General features: G+C 36.6%; 2 protein-coding genes across 8 annotated transcripts in view; both read left to right on the top strand.

The window, feature by feature from the left end:
* TIA1 (TIA1 cytotoxic granule associated RNA binding protein) overlaps positions 1–10,380 on the top strand; it is a 33,830-nt gene extending 23,450 nt beyond the window's left edge. For 2 of the 5 annotated variants that reach the window (XM_090281481.1, XM_090281480.1), the window contains 6 exons: positions 6,026–6,134; positions 6,520–6,615; positions 6,737–6,821; positions 7,503–7,626; positions 8,489–8,634; positions 9,805–10,380. In XM_090281481.1, coding sequence (XP_090137607.1) covers positions 6,026–6,134; positions 6,520–6,615; positions 6,737–6,821; positions 7,503–7,626; positions 8,489–8,634; positions 9,805–9,931 — 687 coding nt within the window. In that variant the 3' untranslated portion in view covers positions 9,932–10,380. Of the gene's footprint in view, positions 1–6,025; positions 6,268–6,519; positions 6,616–6,736; positions 6,822–7,502; positions 7,627–8,488; positions 8,635–9,804 lie in introns of those variants that run through there. The other 3 variants (XM_090281484.1, XM_090281482.1, XR_016511928.1) reach the window with 2 other exon arrangements.
* Positions 10,381–16,331: 5,951 nt separating this feature from the next.
* CUNH2orf42 (chromosome unknown C2orf42 homolog) overlaps positions 16,332–27,392 on the top strand; it is a 46,054-nt gene continuing 34,993 nt past the window's right edge. For 2 of the 3 annotated variants that reach the window (XR_016511926.1, XM_090281478.1), the window contains exon 1: positions 16,346–16,385. The gene's annotated coding sequence lies outside the window, so the exon portion shown is untranslated. Of the gene's footprint in view, positions 16,386–27,392 lie in introns of all 3 variants that reach the window. The other variant, XM_090281479.1, reaches the window with a different exon arrangement.

The following is a 27,392-nucleotide window of genomic DNA, read 5'->3' as shown; positions in this document are numbered from 1 at the left end:
GCTTAACTGAGAAAATAGAAGCTATCATACAGCAGTTCCTCAGCTTTTAATCTCCAAACTGACATAAAATTCATTTACCTTTTCCGTCTTCCTCCTATTACAGTGGAGGAAAGATTATTCCTGTGAAAGGCCAAATTGTTTACAATTGGGATTCTACCTCTCTTGCTTTTTCAAGGACTTTGATCCTGTGCTTATTCTTTTTTTAATACAGTTTTATTGAGATTAGCTCACATTATCATAAAATCCACTCATTTTAGGTGTCCTATTTTCAATGGTTTTATAGAATATACACAAAGGTATGAAGCTATCACATATCACAATCTTAGAATATTTCGTCACTCCAAAAAGAAACTATAGCAGTCACTGTTCTTTTCCTTCTACACGCTCTCCCCACCCATCCCTGAGCAATTAATTATTAATCTGCTTTCTGTCTATATAAATTTCCCTGTCCCACACATTTTCTATAAATGGAATTGTATATGTGCTTTACTTGTTCTTTTGTCCTGTGCTACCAGTCTTTCCCTCTCCACTGGATCATTCCGATCAACTAAAAAACATGTTCTAGTATCTTCTTAATCAAAACCGGACCCCATATCCCTTCCCTAACTGTACCCCCGTTTTTCTGCTATAATTCAGACTCCAGCTTCTCAAGAGTGGTTTGCACATGCTTCCACTTCTTCATCTCCAATTCACAGTCTTACATACACACAGCACAGAAAGTTTTTTCCCCTCTTTTTTTGATTGAATAGTTGTATTTGTTCACTAGAGCTGGTGTATCAGAGTACCATATGTTGAATGGCTTAAAACAACAAAATTTATTCTCAAAGTTTTAGAGGATAGAATTCCAAAACCAAGATGTCATCATGGCCATGCTCCCTCTGAAAGCTCTGTGAAGAATCCTTCCTTTTGGCTCCTTAAGGTTCCAGCAAGCCCTTGCATCACTCCTATGTTTGCCTTCATCTTTACATGGTCCTCTTCCCTCTGTGTGTATCCACATCAGCTTCTCCTCTTCTTAAAAGGACATCAGTCATACTGGATTTAGGGCCAGCCCTAATCCAATATGACCTCATCTTAACCAATACATATGCAAAGACCCTATTGCAACCAAGGTCAGATTCATAGTCGCAGGGATCAGGTGTTAGTTAGAGCTTCATATCAATTTAAGTTCAGCCCATAATGGTAGATAAAGATCTCATGGAACTCAAACTGGTTAGTGTGGTAAACAGTGTTTCTTTTAAAGAATATAATAGTCCGCCACTTATCAGCAGTTCACTTTCCTTGGTTTCAGTTACCCAAGGACAAGCACTGTCTGAAAACGTTAAATGGAAATTCCAGAAATAAACAATTAATAAATTTTAAATTACATGCCATTCTGAGTAGTGTGATGAAATCTCACTCCATCCTACCTAGGACGTTACTCATCCCTTTGTCCGTTGTATCCACACTGGATACACTGCTTGCCCATTTGTCAATTAGCTGTCCAGGTTATTAGATCAGCTGTAGCAATATAGTGCTTGTGTTCAAGCAACCCTATTTTACTTAATTATGGACCCAAAGCACAAGGGTAGTGATGCTGACAATTCAGCTATGTTAAAGAGAAGCCATAAAGTATTTTATTTAAGTGTAACACTTAAAAATATTTAAGATTAAAACATTAAGATATTTTGAGAGAGACCACATTCGCCTTTTATTATGGTGTATTGTTATAATTGTTCTATTTTATTAGTTATTGTTCTTAATCACCTTTTTTTAAAGTATATTTTATTGATTATGCTGTTAAGTTGTCCCAACTTTTTTCCCTTTGCTTCCAGCAATCCCCCTCACTTAGTTCATGTCCATGCGTTGTGCATGTAAGTTCTTTGGCTTCACCTTTTACTATACTATTCTTAACATCCCCCTTTCTATTTTGTTCCTACCAATTATGCTTCTTGATCCTGATACAATTTCCCCCATTCTCCCCTTTTCCCCCTCCTCGCTGATAACTCTCCAAATGATATCCATACCTATAATTCTGTTCCAGTTCTGCTCATTTGCTTAGTTTGTTTTTGTTTTTATTTTTTAGATTCAGTTGTTACAGTTGTAAATTTGTTGTCATTTTAATGTTCATAGTTTTTATCTTTTTCTTAAATAAGTCCCTTTAACGTTTCATGTAATAATGTCTTGGTGATGATGAACTCCTGTAGCTTTACATTGTCTGGGAAACACTTTACCTGCCCTTTCATTCTAAATGATAGCTTTGCTGAATAGAGTAATCTTCGTTGTAGGTCCTTGGTTTTCATCACATTGAATACTTCTTGCCAGTCCCTTCTTGCCTGCAAAGTTTCTTTTGAGAAGTCAGCTGATAATCTTATGGGCAACCCTTTGTAGGTAACTCTCTGCTTTTCTGTTGCTGCTTTTAAGATTCTCTCTTTATCTTTAACCTTTGGCATTTTACTTACGATGTGTCTTGGTTTGGTTTTCTTTTGGTCTAGCTTGTTTGGTACTCTGTGCTTCCTGGACTTGTATGTCTGTTTCCCTTGCCAAATTAGGCAAGTTTTCTTTCAATATTTTTTCAAGTAAGTTTTCAATTATTGCTCTTCCTCTTCTCCTTCTGGCACCCCTATGATTCGGATATTGGTATATTTAAAGTTCTCCCAGAGGTTCCTAATCCTCCTCGATTTTTCAATTCTTCTTTCTTTCTGTTCCAAGTGAATGTTTTATTTCTTCCTTTTGTTCCAAATCCTTGATTTGAATCCCAGCTTTCTTCCTATCCCTGTTGGTTACCTATACATATATTTTTCTTTATTTCACTTTGTATAACCTTCACTTCTTCCTTTGTTTTGTTGCCGTACTCAGTCACCTCTCTGAGCATCCTGATCACTAGTGTTTTGAACACTGCATCTGAGAGGTTGCCTATCACTGTTTTGTTTAGTTCTTTTTCTGCAGTTTTGTTCTCTTCTTTCTTTTGGGCCATATTTCTTTGCCTCCGCAATTTGGCAGCCTCCCTGTGTTTGTTGTGTATTGGGTAGAGTTGCTTTGACTTCGTGTCTTGGTTGTATGGCTTAAGTAGTTGGTGTCCTGTACGGTTCAGTAGCATAGCCTTCACTATCACCCAAGCTGGGTATTCAGGTATGCCCATCGTGTGGGCTAAGTACACCCTCCTTGTCATTGAGCCTTGGTTGCTATTGCCAGATTAGTGGGAGAGATTTACCCAGGCCAGTCAGCTACAAGGATTGGCTGTGACCACTGACCTGGAGCTCACTGAGGCCAGCTGTTGCTTGTTTGAGAGGATTTAGGAAGTTGTACAGCGTGGGCCTGTAAGTTGGGTGGGGTGGAGTCTCTAGGGATCTCCAAGGCCAGTTAAACAGTGTTAGCCAGGTTGATGGAGTCTCTGACATGGCACTAGCTTATTGGCTCTGTGGGGAGAGGAGTTTAGAAAAAAAGACAATGGCCTCTGCTTGCCCTGATGCCAGACACGACACTTCAGTTTCTCCCTGTATACCACTGGTGCTTTTCAAGCTGCTACCCTGGTGCTGGAGCTCAGAGGGAGTGAGTCTGAGTAGGTGAGTCCATTTGTAGATTCTTGTAAGAGGAACTGCTTGGGGCTCTATCAGTTTCTTCCACTGACTCATTCCATGCTGGTTTTTGCAACCATAAGTTGTGGGGACTTATCTTCCTGGCACTGGAACCCTGAGCTGGGGGGCTTGGTGTGGGACTAGGACTCCTCACTTCAGAGATACTCCTCCTGAATTTTTATCCACCACATGTAGGTAAGGGACCAGACCATTCTGCATCTGTGCCCTTCCTACCTGTCTTGTTGGATGTGCTTTTGTTAATTCCATAATTGTCAGACTTCATTTAACTAGATTTCTGATGGTGCTGGCTGATGGTTGTTCTATATTGTAGTTGTAATTCTTACGTGGTTGTGCAAAGAGGTGAGCCATGTCTGCCTATGCCACCATCTTGATGGATCCCTATTGTTGTTAATCTCTGACTCTTCCTGATTAATAAATTAAACTTTATCATAGGTATGTATGTATATGTTCAGGGAAGAAATATAGCATGTTTGGTACTATCTGTAATTTTAGGCATAAACTGAGGGTCCTGGAGCATATTCCCCACAGATAAGGGGAGGTTACAGTATGTATTTCTTTTTTGTGTCTCAAGAATGGCTTTTAGCCTTGAATTTGCCTGTTCCTTGGGTAGGTTAAACTCAACATTTGACACATGCAGACACATTTTCATTTCACCCAGAACTGGCTTTTGTTCTGTGTACTAACTCTCTACCTTTGTCTACCAACACTATTGTTTTAAAGTTCACCTCTTGACATTTGCTTTCTGAGCTCTGTAATAGTATACTTTTGTGGATTTCTTCCTTCATCAGTAGCTATTCCTTCTTAGTATCTTAACTGGCAACTTTTCCTTTACCCAATTTTCACATCTTGATGATTTTAGGGCTCTATCCCAGGATGCTTTCTTTTCTCTCTAATTTTTCTTCATAACTCTTAATTTTATATCTTCAGTTCAGTTTATTTCTTTGTGCTCCATACATATAAATAAATGGTCTTCATTCATGTGCCTTATAGACATCTCAAACTTAATGTGGCTTCAGTGGAGCTGTTTCTTACTCAAACTTGTTCCACTCCTCCTTCCCAGGTTTCTTAATTCAGTAAAGGCTAGTACTGCCCTCCTTACTGCCCAAGCAGGAATCTGGAAGTTATCTTTGATTCCTCTTAGTGTGTACCCCCAGTTCTGTTGACTTCGTTTAGATTACATTCACTCCTACTGTACTAGTCCTGACCACCAACATTTTAAAAATCTAGATATTGTATTAGTCTCATAAAGTATCTTTTACTACCCACTCCCTAAACCATTCTCCTAGCACTAAGAATGGCTTTCTTAAAACATGAATTAGATCGTGATAATCTCTTGCTTAAAATCTTCCAGGTTTTTCTTCTGGCACCCTTCCTTTTCACTCACTAGATTCCACTGAAATTTATTCATCTTTCACATTCTTCTTTCAGGTGCATACCAGCCTCTTTGCTGCCCTTGCACACTTTACAATGTTTCTGCTCTACCTAGGCTTTTTCCCCTGGTGGTGTAACGTGGCTAGCTCCTGTTCCTCTCAATTTCTGCTCAACTGTCATTTCAAAGGGACCTTCCCTGTAATCATGCTGCCTAAGCTAGATCCCCATGTCCATAATCTATTTCCACCTTTTGTTTCTGTCATGACATATACAATTTGTAATTACTTTATTTGTTCCTCCAAAAGATGTAAGCAGCATGGCAGCGGAGGCCATGTCTGCCTCATTCACCACTGTGTCCCTAGCACTTAGCCTGCTGCCTAGAACATGACAGCTGTTTAATGTTTACTTGTTGGATGAAATGAAAAATGAAATTCAGTGGTAACTCAGTACTTGTTGGCTTCAGAACTTGTCAAACCTAGTACTTGTTGCATTTTGACAAGAAAAAAATGTTTCAGCATTTGGCACTTCCTCGCCATTTGTCCCACTTGATAGAACTTTTATGAGTCATGACGCCAACCCACAAGAGAAAATGCTTCATCTGTCATTGATAGCTCACCACTCATTGGAACAAATTAACGACGAGTACTGAGGTACCACTGTACTGTCATTAACAAACTTCTGTAAAGTGAGATTATATTAAGTGAGATTTTCATCCATAATAGTCTTAAGTTGTTACATGAACTTTTAAAACAGCTACCTCAGAAGGGTTTTAGGGCTTTGGACTTTTTCGGGTGATTAATATTGCCAAAGTCTGATTTCTAAATAAAGGAAAGATAATTTGAAAGCACCATTGCATTTTTTTTTTTTTATGTTCTATTATAGTTGTCCCATTTTTCCCCCATTTCTCTCCCCTGGCACCATTGCATTTTAGATGAGCTGTCATATATTATGTACTTCATAAATCATTTTCATTTAAAAACAACTTGTGAAAAGCATATATAAGTTTTCTCTACAGCCAACAGTTTTTTAACATCAACTAATAGTGGCTTCCTTGTCATTTCTAATGTTGTGTGAAACAGGATGCGGAAAACGCCATTCAACAGATGGGTGGCCAGTGGCTTGGTGGAAGACAAATCAGAACTAACTGGGCAACCCGAAAGCCTCCAGCTCCAAAGAGTACATATGAGTGTAGGTGTATTGGAGAAGAAAAGGAAATGTGGAATTTTGGAGGAAAATACACTAGATTTTAAATGTTAGAGCTGTTCCCGGAGACTTATTGCAGAACTAGATGAGAAGCAAACCAAGACTACTATTCTAAAATGTACTTAGTTTTCATTTTTGTAATTACAAATAAATATTATCTCTAATGTCAAGTCTCCTATTAAATAGAGAATATTGGGTAATTTTTTAGACATTCTTGGGGGAGGTTAAATCTTCAGTCAAATGTAGTATGTATTATATAAGTATTTTGATCAAGGTAAATATTACCATTATAGTAGTGTAGTTAATGTTGCATTTGTCTTTCTGAACATTTTATTTAATGGATTAAAACTATGAAACCTTTCATCCCCAGCAAACACCAAACAGCTGTCATATGATGAAGTAGTAAATCAGTCTAGTCCAAGCAACTGTACTGTATACTGTGGAGGTGTCACTTCTGGGCTAACAGGTATGGGAGCTTTACTTGTATGGCATCTTGAGATTAATTTTTAAACTGAATAGTTTAATAGTTGTAGGACTTTAATATAACCTAATGGGTTTGTTTTTTGTTTTTGTTTTTGTCTTAATAGAACAACTAATGCGTCAGACTTTTTCACCATTTGGACAGATAATGGAAATTCGAGTCTTTCCAGATAAAGGATATTCATTTGTTCGGTAGGGGTAGTTTGTTTGTTTTTTAATAACTTTTTCAAAAAATACTATTTAAATATTTAACTTAAAAATTTATCTTGGTTATAAAGAAATAAAAATTTATTTAGCATTTAGTGTATTTGCCAGTTATTTTTTTTAAATACCTCCCTTCTTTCAACACAAAGCCAGTAAAACATCCTCTATTAAAAGAAGTTTCTTAGGGGTGGGCTGGTGGGGGGAGCAATGGGGGGAAAAATGGGACAACTATAATTGAAAAACAAAATAAAAATTCTATATAGAAAAAAAAAAAAGAAGAAGTTTCTCAAAACCCTGGCTTGGTGGCTCAGTTGGTTGGAGCATCATCCCATACACCTAAAGGTTGTAGGTTCAATCCCTGGTCTGGACATGTACAGGAGGTAGCCAGTTGATGTTTCTCTCTGTCTCTCTCACTCTCCCTCTCCCTTCTTTCTCCCCTTACTCTCTCACTAAAATCAGTAAACATGTTCTCGGGTGAGGATTTTTTTTTTTTTTTTTAAGTTTCTCCAGAATTACCAGACTTTGTGGGGGAAATAGCAAAGAAAATATGCCATTTTACTGATTCTTTTATATGAACTGCCTGGCTCAACTTGATTTTTAAAAATAAGGTTTTATTCTAAAGTATTTTAAATAACATATATTGATGATTCTTAATATTGTTTTCAATAGATTCAACTCCCATGAAAGTGCAGCACATGCAATTGTTTCTGTTAATGGAACTACCATTGAAGGTCATGTTGTGAAGTGCTATTGGGGCAAAGAAACTCTTGATATGATAAATCCCGTGCAACAGGTGAGAAGGTTCTTTACTTTGCAAAGTAATACTACTAATAAGTTTATTTGAAAATGAAATTGCTGATAATCCATGTTAATAAGTTTCTAGTTAATACTAAAATGATAGTATATAAGGGCTCTTCCTACATGTATTATAGTTCCAGAGTGGTGGCTCATGGATTGCAGTTGTGACATGATGAATGTGACCGCCTCAATTGACTCATACACAGTGGATTTTAAAATGCTCCGACAAACCTAACAGGGTATTAAATTTTTTCTTAATACTTGGTAGATTTATTCACATACTATTTGGAGAACTGACATGCATTGTTGATGCGACTGAAACAAAAATATAGTTATATTTATGTTTAGGACCTTGGCATTTTGCTGCTTTTTTTTTTCCAGGCAGCTTTAGTGGTTAACTTGATCCCACAAAGATTTCTATGAGGGAATTGTAAATGGAGCATCACTGTAAATAGGAGTAAGAAAATCATAAACTGTAAGTTCTTCAAGTACACTGAATATAGAAATAAATAGTCTTTGTATCTTCCTTATCTAAAGGAAACAGTTATATGAATAGTGTACAAAACACTTGGACATTATACTGAGTTTAATATTTATTACTAGAACATTACCCACTGCCTTACAAAGAATATGCCATTCAGAGCATCAGGTCAAGTTACAGCAATATAACCTCACTTATTATTTTTATTCTTTTTATTTTTTATTTTTTAGCAGTCACTTGCTAAACTTTTGTTTATTCTTTCATTTTAATTGTAATGATGGCTCTGTGTGTTACAGCTATGCATATTTGCTATTTGTGGTATGTTAGGACCTAATTTCAAATAATGCTAATAATCTGTTACAATTTTACTTAATAGCCGAATCAAATTGGATATCCACAAGCTTATGGCCAGTGGGGCCAGTGGTATGGAAATGCACAACAAATTGGCCAGTATATGCCTAATGGTTGGCAAGTACCTGCATATGGAATGTATGGCCAGGCATGGAACCAGCAAGGATTTAAGTAAGCATATTTTCTCTTTTCCTTTATTATTGGCCTTTGAAATGTCAACAATTTTGGAAGGGATTTTAAGTAATTAGAAGGTAATGTGGCCCTTTTTTTAAAGCATAGCTCTAGCTTTTGAAAGATTTAGTTTAGAATGGTTTTTAATTTATATAGGTGTAGGTGTATTTCCTTAAAATTTTGCCTGGGAATATGTTGCCTTAAAGTATAACCAGCATTATAAAAATTTGGGTAATGAAGCAATTAATATTTAAGTAAGAAAATAGGAGCTTAATAGTTATTAAGCTTTCTTGTGATTAATGGTCACTTTGTCATTTTTTCATACAATTATTTTGTTGCTGGTTGTTTCATTCATTATGCTTTTTTCTGTGCAGAAGTCCCATAGAAGCTTCTTTATACAGCCTGAATTATGCTATTTTACTTAAATTTCTGAGAAACAAACTGGAAATTAAAATACTTTACCATTTTTATTTTAAAAAGAATCTTGCCCTGACTGGTGTCACTCAGTGGGTTGAGCACCTGGCTGCAAAGTGAAAAGTTACACATTCGATTCCCAGTCAGGGTACATGCCTGAGTTGTGGGCCAGGTCCCCAGCTCAGGGCATGTGAGAGGCAACCTATCGATGTTTCTCTCGCACATCAATATTTCTTTTTCTCTCTTTCTCCCTCCCTTCTCCTCTCTCTAAAAAATAAATAATACATAAATAAAAATTTTTTTAAATAAAAGGAACCTTATATTTATAATGTTGAAAATATTTATGAACTTACGCTAATAATTGTTTTACTTTCTTCTTTGAGTAGTATAAATGTCATATCAAATGGTCAGGTTTATTTTAGGAAGTGACTTGGTCAACATATGTCTAACCCCGTAGGACAGTATTCCTTCCTGAGATGAAAGATGAGTTTTTTTCGGGTCAAAGGGGTTAAATGTTTACAGGGTAAGGGTATTTCCTCAGCTGTAATTAAACTGCACAAATTCAACCTATGAGGGTGCTTGTTTTTAAGAAGAAGAAGAAGAAATTTTTGCCTTTGCTTTCCTTGCATACCAATTCTTATATTTGGACTTCAGACAGTGTATAGTTCCTTTGTATATGTTGTTTGTTCTTTGCATTACATTTTGTTTTAATCAGTGGATTTTCCTCCCCTCCGTTTCTTCCACATGCTCTACCAGTCAGGCACAATCTTCCCCACCGTGGATGGGACCAAATTATGGAGTGCAGCCTCCTCCAGGGCAGAATGGCAGCATGTTGCCTAATCAGCCTGCAGGATATCGAGTGGCAGGATATGAAACCCAGTGAAGAAGGACTTCAGAATCTAAAGCCAGTGGCTTGAGGCTACAGGGAGTGTAGAAAAGCCATTGTTTACTTAAAGATTTATCAAATCAGTCTGTGCAAATGTCAGATACAATGTATTTATTTAAAAGGTTCATTTTTTTTAATCATGAAATTAACATCCATATTGTTTTAAAAAGAAACAAGATGCTGGATGTCTGCCAATTTTTGCCTTCATTAACTTTTTAAATAAAGTTTCTCAGATCCTTGTTTCAAATACAAATGCAGGGATTGCTGCCACTTTTTTTAAATTAAGAGGCAGAAAATTGCACAATGTTGAACTTTTTTCCACTAAAGTAGTGTGCAGTTCTAGTTTGCATTCCTAATATGATTTAAAACATGTAATATAAAGATGTTTTTAAAAAAACAAAAAACCAAAACTGTGCAGAGTCTAGAAGTTCTTTGTGATCTTCAGCTTGTGCACAATTCTGTTTTAGGTGTTTTTCTTTTTTTTTTTCTTTTTTAAGGTATTGTTTGAACTATCACATCTCTACCATTTTCCCTTTGGGGTTTTTAAATATAAATTATTAGTTTACATCATTTTTGTATCTACATTTTTTCACAAATTTGTCTTGCCTTATTAAAGTTCTGTAAAAAATACTTAAATGGGAAAAAACTGTTCACTTAGATTGAAAACTTTTCTCAGATGGATTAATTGCATTCATCTTACGTTTTATATGAGAAGGTGCCTCAAGAACTCCCTGTTGACTTTGTTTAAAAGACTTTTTATCTTGTGATAAATTTTACTGTGTACCAGGAAATATAAAAACAAAAACTTGTTACTAAAGAAAGTCTCTGAAATGTGATGAATTATTTTGAACCCGTGCTAATTTCATGTATCAACTTATACATTTACATGTATTACTTCATTATGTAAAATGTTTTACCAGTTTAATATTTTGCACAGTTAGGAAACTTTGTATGTCATTCCTTCTTAAAGGTATCATGCAGAGTTGACAGGAGATTTAAAAGGTTTTAAATTGTTTGCATGTGAATATCAAATATACACTTGGTCGTCTTTGAGTGCAAAGTCATCTGCTCTTGTTTTTTGAGAATTTTGAAACAAAGTTGTATGTAAAGAAATATATTAATTTGCCATTTTCTAGTTTATATTTCTCAAAAAGAGTAAATCAGCTTAATTTTAATTTGTACAAATAGCTGTGAAACTGTAGAAAATTGTTATGTCAGGCTTGGCGTTCATTGTGAACTTCATCCAAAATTAGTCTGAAGGACCAGCTGGGCAAAGCATTTTTTTAATGTTCAGAGGCCAAAAGATGAACAAACAAACAAAAATCCTTAAAATCCTACCTCTAACAGCCTTCAAGGAGGGGAATCCTCAGTGCAACCATTATTTTGATTCTTTTGGTACCTGCTCTCTTGGAGTTCCCAATTTTATTATTTTGGGGTGGCTCCGAGCATTAACAGTTTTAATCTTTGATGGCATTGTTCTAGTTTCGAAATTCTAGTACATTTCAGAGTCTCTTGGAATAGTTATGGGAGATTTTGTTTCATTTTCAGTTAAAGTCACAAACTTCCTTCTTCCTTTACTCACAAAGGGTCCCCAGTGTACATATTTGGATGGTCAGTTGTTTTTAAGACCTTCGGAGAGCTCCTAGCATTTTCTTTAGGAACAGAAAAGGCCTATGAAATTTTATCGTTATCCTGGCCACCAGTATCCTCCAAGTGGGAGCAAATGACTCTTAAGCTGGTCTCTAAGCCAATACTCTTTGTAAACCACAGCCCAGGATAGACAACATAGGTATATAATTCTCTGGAGCTCAATTCTATGCAGTTGTACTGATGTTTCATTAAGTCACTGTGTATTTTTAAGTGTTGTTACATTAAAAGTTGCTTTATGAAAGATGAGTAAATTTTTTAAATACTTGGAAATTTTATTTCTTTGTTAACTTCTACAGATCAGGGCATGCAACCAAAAGCAGCTTAAATGAAATACTTAAAAAATAAAATATCAGGAAGCTATTTTAAAATTCTTCTGGCTTATGTTTCTATATTAGGACCTTTATTTTTCTCTATTTCAGAAATTTTTACTACACATCTGTGGAATGCAGGGTAGATTATTTGGGCATAAATACTTTGAGCAAACGTTTAGTTTTTCTTTCATTTTGACTATCTCGAGTAATAACACTTTTCATTAGCCAGTATATATTTCTATTGCACAAATCTTAAAATGTATATTGACTACTTTTTGAAAAGAAGTGGTATTGTTCATGATGAAAAGGTTACTTACTACTGAACAAATTCATATTTCAGGAACATTGCTAACTTTGGTTTAAATCTTAGTGTTAAATCATTTAAAGATTTTCCAGTCTAAGCCTACTGTCATTAGTATCAGGTAAGGAAATTAAAAGTTTTTAAAATGGTTTTATTCTCTGCAATATACATTCAGATTTTACTTTAAAATACATCTGGTACTGTAAAGAACCTGAAGTGATTCACACTTAATGGGTCATTAATCCAGTATTTTTTGCCCTGTTTGGATATTAAAGTTCCTTTATGTTTTCTATAACCTGTGGGATCTTCTTGCAGTGATTATTGTGTGACTTTTTGTTTGTTTGTTTTTGGTCTAGCTATATTGTTATAATCATTCAGATATGTTTTTTTTTTTTTAATCTTATTCCAGAAACATGGTTTGCATTGTGTTACTATTTGATACCACAAAGAATTGGAATTCTCTAGATTCAACTAATTATTGAAACCAAGATCTCATTTTTCTTGTTGATATTATTTCCCTGTTGAAAACAAGATTTACACTGTAGTTTACTCTCTTTTGTCCTTGCGTTTCCTCCTCTTCCTTTTGTATATATGTTAGCTATATTACATTTGAGAAGGCATTTGACAGGACTGGATTGCATATGCAAAGAGAGTTAGGTTTACTAAGTGCTATAGGGTGTTCTTGATGTCAGAGTGAGTTTGAAAAATAAAAATGTGTTTATAGGAAATAAAAAGCACACCCTTTCCATGAAAGAGTGATTTCTAAAAACAAAATCACTTTTTGTATGGGGGTTATTATGTTTTTTCCATTCATTGCATTTTACTGTTGTGTTTTGAACTTGAAGAATATACCTCTAAAACAAATTTTAATTTAAGAGTAATAATAAAATGTATGTGAATGTATCTCAGTTGAATAGTATTTTCCATTATGGCCTCTAAAGTTGGAGGCTAAAGTTATTCTGATAATAATTCAACTAAAAAGGAAAAAGTAGACATCTGACTCAGGGTTACTAGGCTAGCGTGAGATGCTGTACAGAAAATAGGAATTAAGCACAGTTTTACGTACTGGATAAATGAGACCCCTAGCTCCTTGTTCAGCTTTAGAATATAAACAGCCAGATTTGCACACACCAAGCAGGATTTGGAGGATCCTTCTGTGGAAAAACTAAATTCTTGAGAGAAGCTACAGATGCTGATATTTGAGGATCTCCACCAAAAAGCCAAATGGCCACCAATCCCCTAACAGTGAGTGGAGTGTGCCAAACATTAAGCCCTTCCCATGAACTGAAATCTTCGAAACAGGTTTTTAGTGCTTTTTAAAAAAATTAAGACAGAGATCACTAGAAATTGAGGAAAACTTTGATTGTAAATAGTAGATCTAAATAAAAATTATCAAAGAGAAAACTTTGAAGAATTGTAATATCCTGAGATTGAAAGACAACTACTCAAATTAGGATACTAGTAAAATGTCAGAACAAGAAACGAATAAATTCAGTGAGCTATTAAAAAACAAATATTCTGGAACAGGAATCAAAAGTAGAGAGAAAAAAGTAAATATGGATCAATTCAGGGGGTTTAATATACAACCAATAGGAGTACAAGGAAGAGAACTGAGAAAATAAGGAAATAAGTGGACCTAACTAGAAAATAAAAAAACTTCCCTGATGAAATGATTCTCAAGCTTGAAAGGCTACTGAATTAGCACAATAAATAAAAAAGACCCTTGCCACCATGCAATTTTAGAATACCAGATATAACATAAAGGGAATATTCTAAAATTGACCAGGTAGCAAAAGGGTTGAGAATAATAACCGAAACATTGGAAACGGGATCAATGGGGTACTATCTTCAAAAGTTGGAATTATCTACCCAATTATTTTGTCATGGTAAAAATATGATAAAGGCATTTTTCAGACATACAAATTCTCAAAAGATTTCTTGCCATTCAGTCGTTCTATCAACTGGATACACTCCGTCGAATCAAGCAAGTAAATGAAGAAAAAATAGGTAATGTCTAGAAACAGGATCCAACACGAGTGAAATAAAGGGATGTCCCAGGATAACTGCTGTGAAGCAACTTGGCACCCAGTCCAGATTGATGTTCAGAGGGCTAGACTTGATGCCCAGACAGGCCTGGGCTATGCAGGTAATTATATAGTATGGAGGATGTAAAAAGACTTAAATACTGGAAAAGAGGAAATTGTCAGGAAAAACTATACAAGAAAGAAAACCTTTCCTTCCTGAGCCAAGTAAATGCACTAATAATATTTCAGAAGTTTTCCAGAGTTTTAAGTTTTGTACTGTTCCACTGCTTTGGTTTTCTTTGAAATTCCAGTTGTATGTTGGATCTCCTGTCATCTGTTTCTATCAGTTTTTCTTAATTCTTTTTAACTTTTTGTTTGCTTTCCTCATTTCTAAACTCTCTGTTCCTTAACATGCTTCCTGTTGTATCCAGATTCACTTGTGTTGTCCTTTGAAGAAGGAATAGAAGAACCCTGAGTGTTTGGCTTGGAAAAAAAGAAACCTCTTAGAATGGAGTGACTTGGTAGCTCCCTTCCTGACTGGAACATATAATGTGTCTTAAACAGAAAACCCACAAATCTCTTAGGTCAAATTTTGACAGTTCCATTGAAAAAGAGCTACACCCTCTCTCTTTACAATAGAATCTCCCAACTTTGGTACTACTGACATTTGGCACCAGATAATTCTTTGTTGTGAGGGCTGTCCTGTGTATTGTAGGATATTTAACAACATCCATGGTGTGTAGCAATACTCCCAATTGAGAACAAATACTTTAGAGCAGCGATTTTTCAGCTGGTGTGCTGCCATAATTTTTAAAACATACAATACCTGACTATTTAGTTAGGGCATTGACCTCTTTTCTCTTAGATTGTCAAATGAAAAAATGACAATAGCCATTTGGTGTGAATGAGTTAATATTATTACCTATTTTAAGGACAACGTCCAAAGCCCTTAGTTGGTCATTAAGGGCCTTCTATTTGGTCCCAGTGTGCTGCTGCTTTTTTTTGGTCTCTTATTTCCTGCCATTGGTTCCAATTAGAATAAAAGTGCCATAAAGCGTAACAGGACTGTCTTGTTCATTTCTATCTATGGTGCTTAGAAGAGGGCCTAGCATATATAGGTACCCAGTAAATATTTGTTGAATGAAAGCTTCACTTTTACCAGAGAGATGCTCAGAAAAAGAAAACCTATTTATTTTTTGGTTTGCGGCAGAATTTTAGAAATTAGTTTGTGTGCCATGAGAGAGGTTGAAAAACGGCTGCTTATTGACCATCAATACAATCATAAATACAAACAGGCACTGAAAGCCCACAGTATAGTTAGAATGTCATCATCCAGATGATCCAGGATATGCTGATGATTGTTTAAAAACTTATAATAGAAATGGAAAGACAAAATTGAAAAAATCTTCTGGAAAAAGTGTGCCCTTCTGCCCCTACGTCCAGTTTAAGAAATAAACAGTACTGGAAAGGCCCAGTTCCCAGGCAACCTTCCAGCTCCACCACTAGTAAATAGCAGGAAGAGAGTCAAAGTTTCAGGAAATCAACACACAGGCCTCAGGAGCTAGCTTCAATCACGAACAAAAAACGTTTATATTTATTCTGTGTAATTACAAGGACCAGAAGTAGGATATAGTGAGCCGGTTTCAACTCATTGTAAGAGAAAACGTTAAAGTAACATGTACGAATGTAGTTAAGGAAGGAAGAGATAACTTGATATAAATACAAAAGTGATAGAAACAGAGCATACTTTAGTGAATAAGAACTTAAGACACAGGTTAAGTCTCAGCCGACATCTGCTAATAATGTAGAAAAATCTAAGGCGATTTTTTCATCATTACCAATGGAACTCAGAAGCAGGACCCTCTCAGGTCTGAAACAGTCATGACCAGCCCTAGAGAGCTGAGTCAGAAGGCACGACGGCAAAACCTCAGCCCCAGTGAAGAACGTGAGCGAAATTCCCTAGGTAAGCGTAGATCCTACTGCCGGATTCCACAGCAATTCTCGGCAGCCTCCAGGAGGTAGAAACTTCAACTCCCATCAGACAACGCGAGCCGAGGTGGGAGGGTAATCGCCGCGCGTGGGCGGCCCTGACCAATAACGACTGTTGTTACAGCGAACAATTTGGCCGCGTTTGTAAAAGACCGCGGCAAGCGAAGAGAGAGGAGGTGAGGGCGGTCATGAGCTTGGGGCTCTGGGGCCGCGGGGTGGGGGTTGGGGGTGCAGGGCAGGTAAGGGGGCCGTGTTGACAGAAGGCGGGGGCGGCGGTGGAACAGGATGTAGAGCCTGAAATCCCGACGGAGAGCGTCCAAGGAGCAGGGTGCTAGCCAGGCGATGCTTCTGCGTGGGCCTACTTAGAACCGGAAGTGAACCATGGCGCGGGAAGGATGCCGGGAAACAGGCCCCGAGTGGTGCATCCTAGGGTGGGCTGGGCCCCTTAAACCCTACGGGCGGTGCGAATCCCAAACACATTAATGCATTTCCTCAGAGGCCTTTCTGTGTTATTACGAGGCCGCGCAGGTCTAATGGAAGCACCGTGGCCCAGGAGTACAAAGTTGTGGCTTCTAGGCCAGCCCCTTCCTCTCAGCTGTGGTTTGACAAGGAATCCCAGATTCCATGCTCACGTTAGAATATCTGGTGGCTGGCTGTGAGACATGAATCACGTCATTACTTTCTCTGAGCCAATTTCTTCAACTCTAAACATGAGTACAGTAGTACCTACTTCACAGAATCATGGTGCCATGTAAAGAACGTCCAAACCAGTAAGAATTTTTATGAGTTTATTTGAGCCAAACTGACAGTTGCTGGGAAGCAAAGTCTCAACAGATTGAGAAAATGCGCCAGAGAATGGCAATTTTGGACCTTATTTTATATGTAAGAATCAAAGGCTAAGATGTAAGGGGATTACATGAAATCCACTGGTGAGAAGTGAGAGAAAGCAGAGAAGTCTGTGATTGGATAAAAGGTAAACCAAATAGACACAGTAGATGCAAAAAGACAATAGGCAGGTTCTCTTTACCATAAGATTGAGCTTTGTCAAGAAAGATACTGGCCTAGGACATAACTACCCACAATGACTTGATTTTAGTTAGGAAGTTTTAATTTCAGGTTATCCTTTGTTACTTAGGTCTCTTGAGTTTGTAAGTCCCACCATGCACGCCTCCCCTGAGCTTGTTAGGGTTAATATGTGGCCCCTTTTTTGTCCACAATGGTGAGCAATGCATGAGTAAAATGCATGGGAAGGGCTAACTTGTACCCAGTAAACCTGAGTAAGTCGTGTTTTATTCATGGTTGTCATGTGTTCACTTACTGTGCTTTACAAATATTAAACAGCACCCACCAAGCTTTGTAGCTCTACAGCCAAATAATAACTGGATGAAAACCCACCTTCCAGGAAGCATTTGTGGGTTAGCTGTTCCAGCACCACGCCTTTTACACCATCTTGCTGAAGACACCTTTTATAGGCAGGGTTCAATACAGGTTCTTTGTGAGTTGTGTTAATTTGTGTACACATTCTTTTTCTTTTTCTTGCTTTTTTTCTTTATATCTTTTTTTCTTTTTTTTTTTCTGTATCTGCTTTCAATATACAATCTGTAAACTGCGGCCTGTGTGGCTCAATTGGAATGTCACCCTGTAACCAGGAGGCCACTGGTTCGATTCCCAGTCAGGGCAGATGACCAGGTTGTGGCTCAGTCCTTGGTTGGAGCACCTATGTGTGTGTTCATGTGTATCTCCTATCTTGTTTTTTTAAAAACAAGAGTATCATATTAGCCCAGACCGGATGGCTCAGCTGTTTGGAACATTGTCCCATACACCAAAAGGTTGTGAGTTTGATATCTGGTCAGGGCATATACCTAGGTTGCAGATTGATCCCCAGTCGGGCATGTGCAAGAGGCAACTGATCAATGTTTCTCTCTCTCACCACAATCAATAAACATGTCCTCAAGTGAATTTTTTTTTTTTAAGTATACTTGAAGTACTAGACCTTTTTTCACCCCACAGTATATCTTGATTCTTGTCCCTTATCAGTATATATATAGGCCTGTCTGATTCTTTTTAGTGGCTTTATATTAGCATATTGTATGGTTGTACCATAACTTACAAGGGAAGAGGGACCCCAGAAACGGAATTTATTTAAAAACTGTGTATTTTTACCTGTTTAAACTTCTGTCACCTTCAAAGTATTCTCCATTTGATGCAATACACCTATTGAGACTTTTTACCACTGCTCAAAACAGTTTTGAACTCATCAATTTTGATACCTTTTAATGTTTCTGCTCTTTTTTGTTTCACCTTTTCCACATCAGTAAAACATTTCTCTTTGAGGACTTTTTTTCATCCTGGGGAAAAAAAGAAGTCACTCAGAGCAAGCTCAGGTGAATAGGGAGGTCATGCTGTTTTTAGTCAAAAATTGCTGACCACTTAGCATGGTATGGGCAGGTGTCCTGGTAAATAACCCATCATGAAATGGGCAAATTTTGTTAAAAGAGTCTTAAAAAAAAAAAATTGAAGTCAAGTGCAGCCTCTCACACAATGCCAGCTGGTACGCTGATGCAGATGGTTCTTAGAACACTCACCTAGCAGGGAAAGTCTGTACTATAGGAAGCCCACCATACAGAAGATAATTCAGGTTTTTAGGGGGTCCCTTCTCATATTTAGTCAGCTCTTCGACAGTTTTTATTCTTGTGCAGTTATGGGCAACTCTGCGTGGAGTACCCCTGTACATACTTCAGGTACATGTGACGCTACTGAAATCTTAAAAGTGGAATTGCTAAGTCTCTTTGTGTTTTACATTTATTTTATTTATATATCTTTAGAGAGGATGCTTACTCTGCACTCCTACCAACGATGTACAGTGCCTGTTTCTCCACATTCTCATGAACACAATGTTAACATTTGTATGTTTGGTCACTGCCAAAGTACTGCCTTGCTTGCTTATTTATTTATTTATTTATTTATAATCCTCACCTGAGGATATGTTTATTGATATTTAGGGAGAGAGAAAGGGAGAGACAGAGAGAAAGAAAGAGGAGCACGGATCGGTTGCTTCCTGCATGCACCCAGACCGGGGATCAAACACAAAACCTATTGTGTGCTCTGACGAGGAATCAAACCCATGACCTTTTGGTGTACGGGACAACACTCCAACCAACTAAGCTACCCAGCCAGGGCAGAGCTGTCTTGTTTTAATTTGCGTCTTATTCTAAAGTTGAATTTCAGATGTTTAAAGTCATTTTTCTTTTTTTTTTTTTCATAAGCTGTCTTGTCATGCCCTTTGCTCATTTTTCTAGTGAGCTTGTTCTTTTTCTTACTGACTTGTAAAAACTGTTATATTTGTAGATCAGCTTTTTGGCATTTGTATTCCAAATATTTTCCCTCTGTATTTTTCAATTCATTTATGGAAATGTAATTTATGTAACATAAAGTTCATTCTTGTACAGTGTCACAATTCAGTGATTTTAGTATATTCACAGAGTTGTGCATTTCATTTCCCCAAAAAGAAACCTAATACTCATTAGCAGTCACTCCCAATTTCCCTTTTGCCTCCAGTCACCAACAACCACTAATCTTGTTTTTTTGTTTCTATGTGTTTGCCTATTCTGGATATTACGTTTAAACGGAATCAGAGTGTGGCTTTTTTGTGTCTGGCTTCTTTCACTTAGCATAATATTTCAAGGTTAATTCATCTATGTTGTAGCATGTGTTAGAACTTCATTCTCTTTTATGGCCAAGTAATATTCTATTGTATGGATATACCACATTTTGTGATATTCATCAGTTGATGGACATATGAATTGATTTTACTTTCTGGCTATCATAAATAATACTACTATGAACATTCAGGTACAAATTTTTGTAGTTTAAATTATCTTGGGTATATATTCTCTGGGAGTTCTCTTTAACATTATGAAGACCCATTAACTTTCCAAGTGGCTGTGCCATTTTACAATACCATCAACAATAAATCAGTATCCCAATTTTTCTAAATCCATGCCTACACTTGTTATTGTCTGTTCTTTTAGTCATATTAGTGCCTATCAAGTGGCATCTCATTGTGGTTTTGATTTGTATTTCTCTAATAACATGATGTTGAATATCTTTTCATGTGTTTATCAGCTATTTGTTTATCTTCTGTGGGGAAATACCCATTTAGATCCTTCGCGCATTTTAAAATTGGGTCGTCTTTTTATTGTTGACGTGTATTCTGGATACAAGCCCCTTATATACAACTTGCAAATATTCTCTCCCATTCTGTGGACTGTTCTTTTCACTATCTTTATGGTGTCCTTTGAAGCACAACTGCTTTTAATTTTGGTAAAGTCCAATTTTTCTATTTTTTTTTTTAAATTTTGTTACATATGCTTTTGGTGTCATAGCTAAGAAACCATTGCTTAATCCAAGGTCATGAAGATTTACTCCTGTGTTTTCTTCTATTATAGTTTTACACTTGATCTTAGGCAAAAGGATGAGAAGCAATAAGTATTATAATTTTAACTCTTACATTTATGTCTATGATCTATTTGTATACAGTGTGAGGTGTGTGGTCCAACTTCATTCTTTTGCAGGTATTTACCCAGTTGTCCCAGCACTATTTGTTGACAGGACTGTTCTTTCCCCATTAAACAATCTTGGCATCCTTGTCAAAAATCAGTGAATTGATCATGAATGTGAGGGTTTATTTTTGAATTCTCAATTCTATCCCATTGTTCTGTATGTCTGTCCTTATACCAGTACCACATTGTCTTTTTAGCTTCAGCTTCATTGAGATATAACTGACGTATAACATTGTGTAAGTTTAAGGTCTACAACAGGTTGATTTGATACACTACATGATGCAGAATGATTACTACCACAGCTTTAGCTACACCTCCATCAGGTCACATAATTACCATCTCTTTTTTGTGGTAAGGATGTTTAAGATCTACTCTCTCAACAACTTTTCAAGTATATAATAAAGTATTATTTACTATAATCACCATTCTGTACATTAGATCCCCAGAACTTACTCATCTGATAACTGGAAGTTTTTACCCTTTGACTGATATCTCTATTTCTCCCACTCCCCAGCCCCTGGCAACCACTGTTCCATTCTCTCTTTCTGGAAGTTCAGCTTTTAAGATTTTACATAGAAGTGATATCATACGATATTTACCCTTCCCTGTCCAGATTGTCTTAATTTGCTTTGTAATAAGTTTTGAAGTCAGAAAGTGTGAGTCCTTCTAGTTCTTCATTCTAAGATTGTTCTGGCCCTGGCCTGTGTGGCTCAGTTGGTTGGACGTCGTCCGTGTGTGAGAGGCAGCTGATCGATGTTTCTCTCTGAAATCCATGTTTCTCTCCCTCTCTTTCTCACTTTTTTCCCCCCTTTCCTAAAATCAATAAGCATGTCCTCAGATGAGGATAAAAAATAATAATAACAAAATAAAAATATTTTAAAACTTACAAAAAATATTTTTCTGGGTCTTCCAGGTCCCTTGCATTTCCATATGAATTTTAGGATCTTCTCGATAGATTCTGCAAAAGTGTGGGGGGGGGCATTTGGTGTTTTAATAGAGATTACATTTTATCTGTAGATCAATTTGGAGACTAGTGCCATCTTAACAATATTAAGTCTTCTGGTCCATGAGCATGAAATTTCCATTTTTTAGGTCTTTAATTTCTTTCAATGCTGTTTTATAGTTTTCAGTGTTCAAGTCTTGCACTGCTTTTGTTGCTCACTTTGTTTTCATCTTTGGACTTAGCTTATAGTACTTTTTGACATGCAGAAAATTTTTGGATTTTTCTTTTTTAAAGATTTTATTTATTTTTTAAAGAGAGGAGAAGGGAGGGAGGAAGAGAGGGAAAGAAACATTGATAGGTGAGAGGTATTTCGATTGGTTGCCTCTCACACGTTCCCAACTGAGGACCTGGCCCACAACCCAGGCATGTGCACTTACCAGGAATTGAACCTGTGACCTTTTCACAGGTCAGTACTCTGTCCACTGAGCCACACCAGCCAGGGCAGAAACTTTTTGTTTTTATGTAATCAAATATCAGTTTTAGTTTCAAAATGGATAAAATATTTGAATTGCTGTTTACCCAAAGAGATAGACACATGGCTAAATAGGCATGAGAAACATGGCTCAACATCATTATTCATTAAAGAAATGCAAGTTAAAACCATAATGAGATGCCACTTCATACCCGTTACAATCAAATGGCTATAAACAAGAAGACAGTAATGTGTTGGCCAGGAAATGGAGAAACAGGAACTCTCTTATGTTGCTGGTGTGAATGGAAAAATGATATAGCCAATTTGGCAGTTTCTTAAAAATTTAAACAGAAATTTTATCTCATGACCCAGCAATTCCACTTCTAGGTATCTGTCTAAGAGAAATGAAGACATTTATCTTCACAAAGACTTGCATGTTTATTTTCTCAACAACATAATAGTCAAAAATTGGGAACAATCCAAATATGTCAGCTGGTGAATGGATAAACACAATGATATATCTATATGATGGGATAGTATTCAGCAATATAAAGGAATAAAGTATGGCTACATGCTACAATGTGGTTGAATCTTGAAAACATTATGTTGAATGGAAGAAGCCAGACACAAAAGGCCACATATTGTATGATTCCATCTAAATGAAATGTCCAGAAAAGGTAAATCTATAGAGATAGAAAGCAGATTAGTGATTTCCTGGATGTGGGAATGGTGATTGACTGCAAATAGCAAGAGGGATCTTTTGGGGGTGATGGAAATGTTCTAAAACTGGATTGTAGTGAAGGGTTTCCAACTCTATAATATAATTTAATAAATTTCATTGAATTCTGCATTTAAAAGGGTGAATTTTATGGTATGTAAAATATACCTCAGTAAAAAGGTGTTTTTAAAAAACAGTGGTACAGTCAGGAAAAATTTTAATCAGTACTTTGTGGATTCTGGGTTTTGTGTTGTTTAGGCCATCCTCATTCTGATATCCTTAAAAAATATTTTTAATCCTTTCCTCTTTTTTTTTATTCTACTATCTTAACAATTCTACCTTTTATACTTGTCTGCCTGGAATTTATTTAAGTATAGAAAGTGAGACAAAATGAATATAATATTTTTCATGATAATTTTTGCCCTTTTTATATTGTATAATTAAAAAAATAGTTCACTGATTAAAATTATTTGGATCTCCTCCCATTGTAGATGTTTAAAGTCATTGATGTGTTTTTCAGACATGTTTAGAAGTAAACATTTTTCTCCCAATAAAATCTTTAAGAAAACTAGAAACAATATTCAGAGTCTGTTCTACTGAAATACTTGCATCTGTGTACTAAGATAAATGTTTAAAATGTTCATTGCAACATTGTCTAGAACTGAAAAAACCCAGTGGTAGAACTGGTTAAACTATGGCATATTCACAGTACAGATTACCATACAGCCATTAAAAATCATGTTCAGAGTCATTTGTGCTGACATGGAAAGAAACCTATGATAAAATGTTAAGGAAACCTCAGAGGAATGTATATATAATATAATCCCATTTTTCTAAAAACAAAAACCTACATCTGTACATATATTCATTTACTTACAACATAAAATAAAATAATCTGGTGGATATATGCCATTGTTAACTGTAGTTACTTTTTAGGAGTGGGATTTTTGGGTGGGGAGCGGGGAGGATTAGAATATGTGGGAATAGTGATAGTGGTCAGAATGGGAAAAAAGGGGTCTTTAGCTTTTGACTTTTTAAATTGATTTTAGAGAAGAATGGAGAGAGAGGTAGAAACAGAAACATCGATGTGAGAGAGAAACATCAAACCTGCAACTTGGGTATTGCCCTGACCTGGAATAGAATCTATCATGTTTTGGTGTAGGGAGGATGCTCCAGCCAACTGAGCCACTTGACAGGTGGGTCTTTAGCTTTCTAGTCTGCTTTTGCATTTTGTAAGGTCGCTCTGTTATCTTTTAAATTTTTTAGTTTACATTTTTAAAAAGATCATAGATTGACATGGTTCAAAATGTGAAAATTAGTAAACAAAACTCTTTTGCCCTGACTGGTGTGGTTCAGTTGGCTAGGCATCTGTTGTCCAGCAAAGTGGCAAAATGAAAAGTCTCCAGTTCCATTCCTGGTCAGGACACATGCTTGAGTTGCTTGTTCATCCCAGATGAGGGCATGTATGAGACATAACCCATCAATATTTCTCACATCATGTTTGTCTCCCTTTCTTTAAAAAAAATAATAAATGAACAAACCGCTTTTAAAATGAAGTCAAGTACCTGCCCAGGCTCAGTGGGTTGTGGGCTGGCCTGTGAACTGAAAGTCACCAGTTCAATTCCTGGTCAGGGCACAAGCCTGGGTTGCGGGCCAGGTCCCTGGTTGGGGGTGTGCGAGAGGCCACCAGCTGATGTTTCTCTTGTGCACTGATGTTTCTCTCCCTCTCTTTCTCTCTTCTTTCCCCTCTCTGAAAATAAATTTTTAAAAAATGTTTTTTAAAAATGGAGTCAGGAAACTAGAAGAGAGAACTTTCATGCAGGTGTCAGTCAATGCACACTACTGAGCTCAACAGGAAGCGACTACCTTGCATCTCCCACAGGAAATGTTCCTTTATACTTAAGAAGGGAGAAAAGATTTCTCCTTACCTAGCAACAGCTTAGCCGATAGGAGACTGTCATGACAGCCAATGAAAATTCACTATAATTCCAACTTTCACTGTCTTCCAATGGACTGCTTATTTACCCTCTGGAGTACCTAAAAGAGCATTTCTCTCCATTGTTTCTCTGGATTTGCTGGTGGTTCTCTATAATGTTGTGTGTCTCAAATTGCAATTCTTTGTTGTTCCAGTATAAATGCATTTTGCTGGAGCAATAGCTGGCTATTTGTTTAAGGTCAACAAAAATAAACTATAAAATGTATGTAGTAAAACATTTCCCTCCCACACTGGTCCCTAATCACCAATAAGGTAACTACCTATTTATCCTTTTAGAGAATTTTGAACATTTGTATTTCATTTACAAGCTAATACAAATATACATAAATCTTTCCCCTTTTATACACAGTTGACAGCATATTATAAATGCTGTTCTGTATCTTGCTTTTCTACTTAACATTTCTTAGAGAGCTGAACTTCCTCAGTCTGTTTTTTAAAAAAGCCGTAAATGTTGGGTTTGTTTTTTTTTTTTTGGAATGTGTTCCATTATATGGATATACTATAATTAATTTAACCAATTCCTTCCTGATGGACAGTAGATTATTTCTAACGTTTTGCTATTACAAAAATGCTTCCTTCAGTGAGTAGCCTCATATGTTACTCATTTCGCATGTGGGAGTATATCTGTAAGATAATTTCTTATTAGTGGAATTATTGAGTCAAAAGGAATATGCAGAGAAAACATCAGATGAGCCAAATTAAAGGACATTTTTTGTGATGTACCTGACTCTTCAAAATTGTCAAGAGAATGGAAAACAAGAAAAGACAAACTCACAGATCTGAGAAGACTAAGGAGACATGATGGCTAAATGCATGTGGTGTCTTGAATTGGATCCTGGAACAGAAAAAAGAACTAAGTCTAGCGTTTCATTAATAATGATGTGCCAGTATTGGCTTCTTAGTTTTGACGAATGTCCCATGGTAATACATGATGTATTCTATCTTTGCAACTTTTCTGAAAATGTGAAATTATCCTTAAAAAGTTTACTTTTTAAATTAACATTATTATATATTACATGTTATAAATAAACAAAGGATTTTTGTTATCTTTCCTGAAAATGCTATAGCAGAATTTCTTTAAAATCCAATTTAAAACAATTTTTTATTATTCTCTTACACTTGTCCCAATTTTCCCCCCTTTGTCCTCCTCCACCCAGCCCTCCATGGGTCATTCATACATGTTTCTTTACTAATCCCTTCTCCTCTTTCCACCATTATCCCCCTTCCCCTTTCCCTCTGGCCACTGTCAGTCTGTTCCATGTTTCGATGCCTCTGGTTCTATTTTTTTTTTTTTTTTTTTGGTTTTTCAATTACAGTTGTCCCCTTTTCCCCTAATTTCTCTCCCCCACCCAACCCACCCCCTCTCCCGCAATCATATCCCTCCCCGTTGTCCATGTCCATGAGTCTTTTATACAGGCTCTTTAATTAAACCCTTCCCTTACTTATCCCCCTTCTCTCCCTCTCCCCTCCCCCCTATTGACTGCTATTCTGCTCTTTGTTCTATTTAGTTCCTTTGTTTGTGTTGTTCTTTAGTTTCCTGTATTAGGTGATATCATATAGTATTTTTCTTTCTTTGCCTGCCTTATTTCACTAAGCATAATTCTCTCTAGTTCCATCCATGTTGTTGTAAATGGCAGGAGTTCCTTCTTTCTTTCTGCTACATAGTATTCCATTGTGTAAATGTACCACAGTTTTTTGATCCACTCATCTACAGATGGGCACTTAGGCTGTTTCCAGCACTTAGCTATTGTAAACAGTGCTGCAATGAACTTAGGAGTGCATAAGTTCTTTTGAATTGGTGTTTCAAGATTCTTCGGGTATAATCCTAGTAGTGGAGTCGCTGGTTCAAAAGGCAGTTCCATTTTTAATCTTTTGAGGTAATTCCATACTGTTCTCCATAGTGGCTGCACCAGTCGGCATTCCCACCAACAGTGCAGTAGGGTTCCCGTTTCTCCACATCCTCGCCAGCACTTGTTGCTTGTTGATTTGTTGATGATGGCCATTCTGACTGGTGTAAAATGGTATCTCATTGTGGTTTTTATTTGCGTCTCCCTCATGGCTAGTGATGTTGAGCATTTTTTCATGTGTCTATGGACCTTCTGTATGTCCTCTTCGGAGAAGTGTTTGTTCAGGTCCTTTGCCCATTTTTTAATTGGGTTGTTTGTTTTCTTGATGTTGAGTCGTATCAGCTCTTTATATATTTTGGAAATCAGTCCCCTGTCTGTGATGTCATTGGCAAAAATGTTTTCCCATATGGTTGGTTTCCTTTTCATCTTGCTGATGTTTTCTTTTGCTGAGCAGAAACTCTTCAGTTTGATGTAATCCCATTTATTTATTTTTTCCTTTATTTCTCTTGCTTTAGGAGATGTATCCATGAAGAGATTGTTACGTGAGATATCTGATATTTTCTTGCCTATGTTTTCCTCTAGGACTTTTATGGTGTCACGGCTTACATTTAAGTCTTTGATCCATCTTGAGTTTATTCTTGTGTG

Source organism: Furipterus horrens, unplaced genomic scaffold (assembly GCF_987537825.1).
Source record: "Furipterus horrens unplaced genomic scaffold, mFurHor1.1.pri manual_scaffold_6, whole genome shotgun sequence".
Taxonomy (NCBI): Eukaryota; Metazoa; Chordata; class Mammalia; order Chiroptera; family Furipteridae; genus Furipterus; species Furipterus horrens.
The sequence above is the reverse complement of the archived record's forward strand: the minus strand, read 5'-3'. Positions and strand labels throughout refer to the sequence as shown.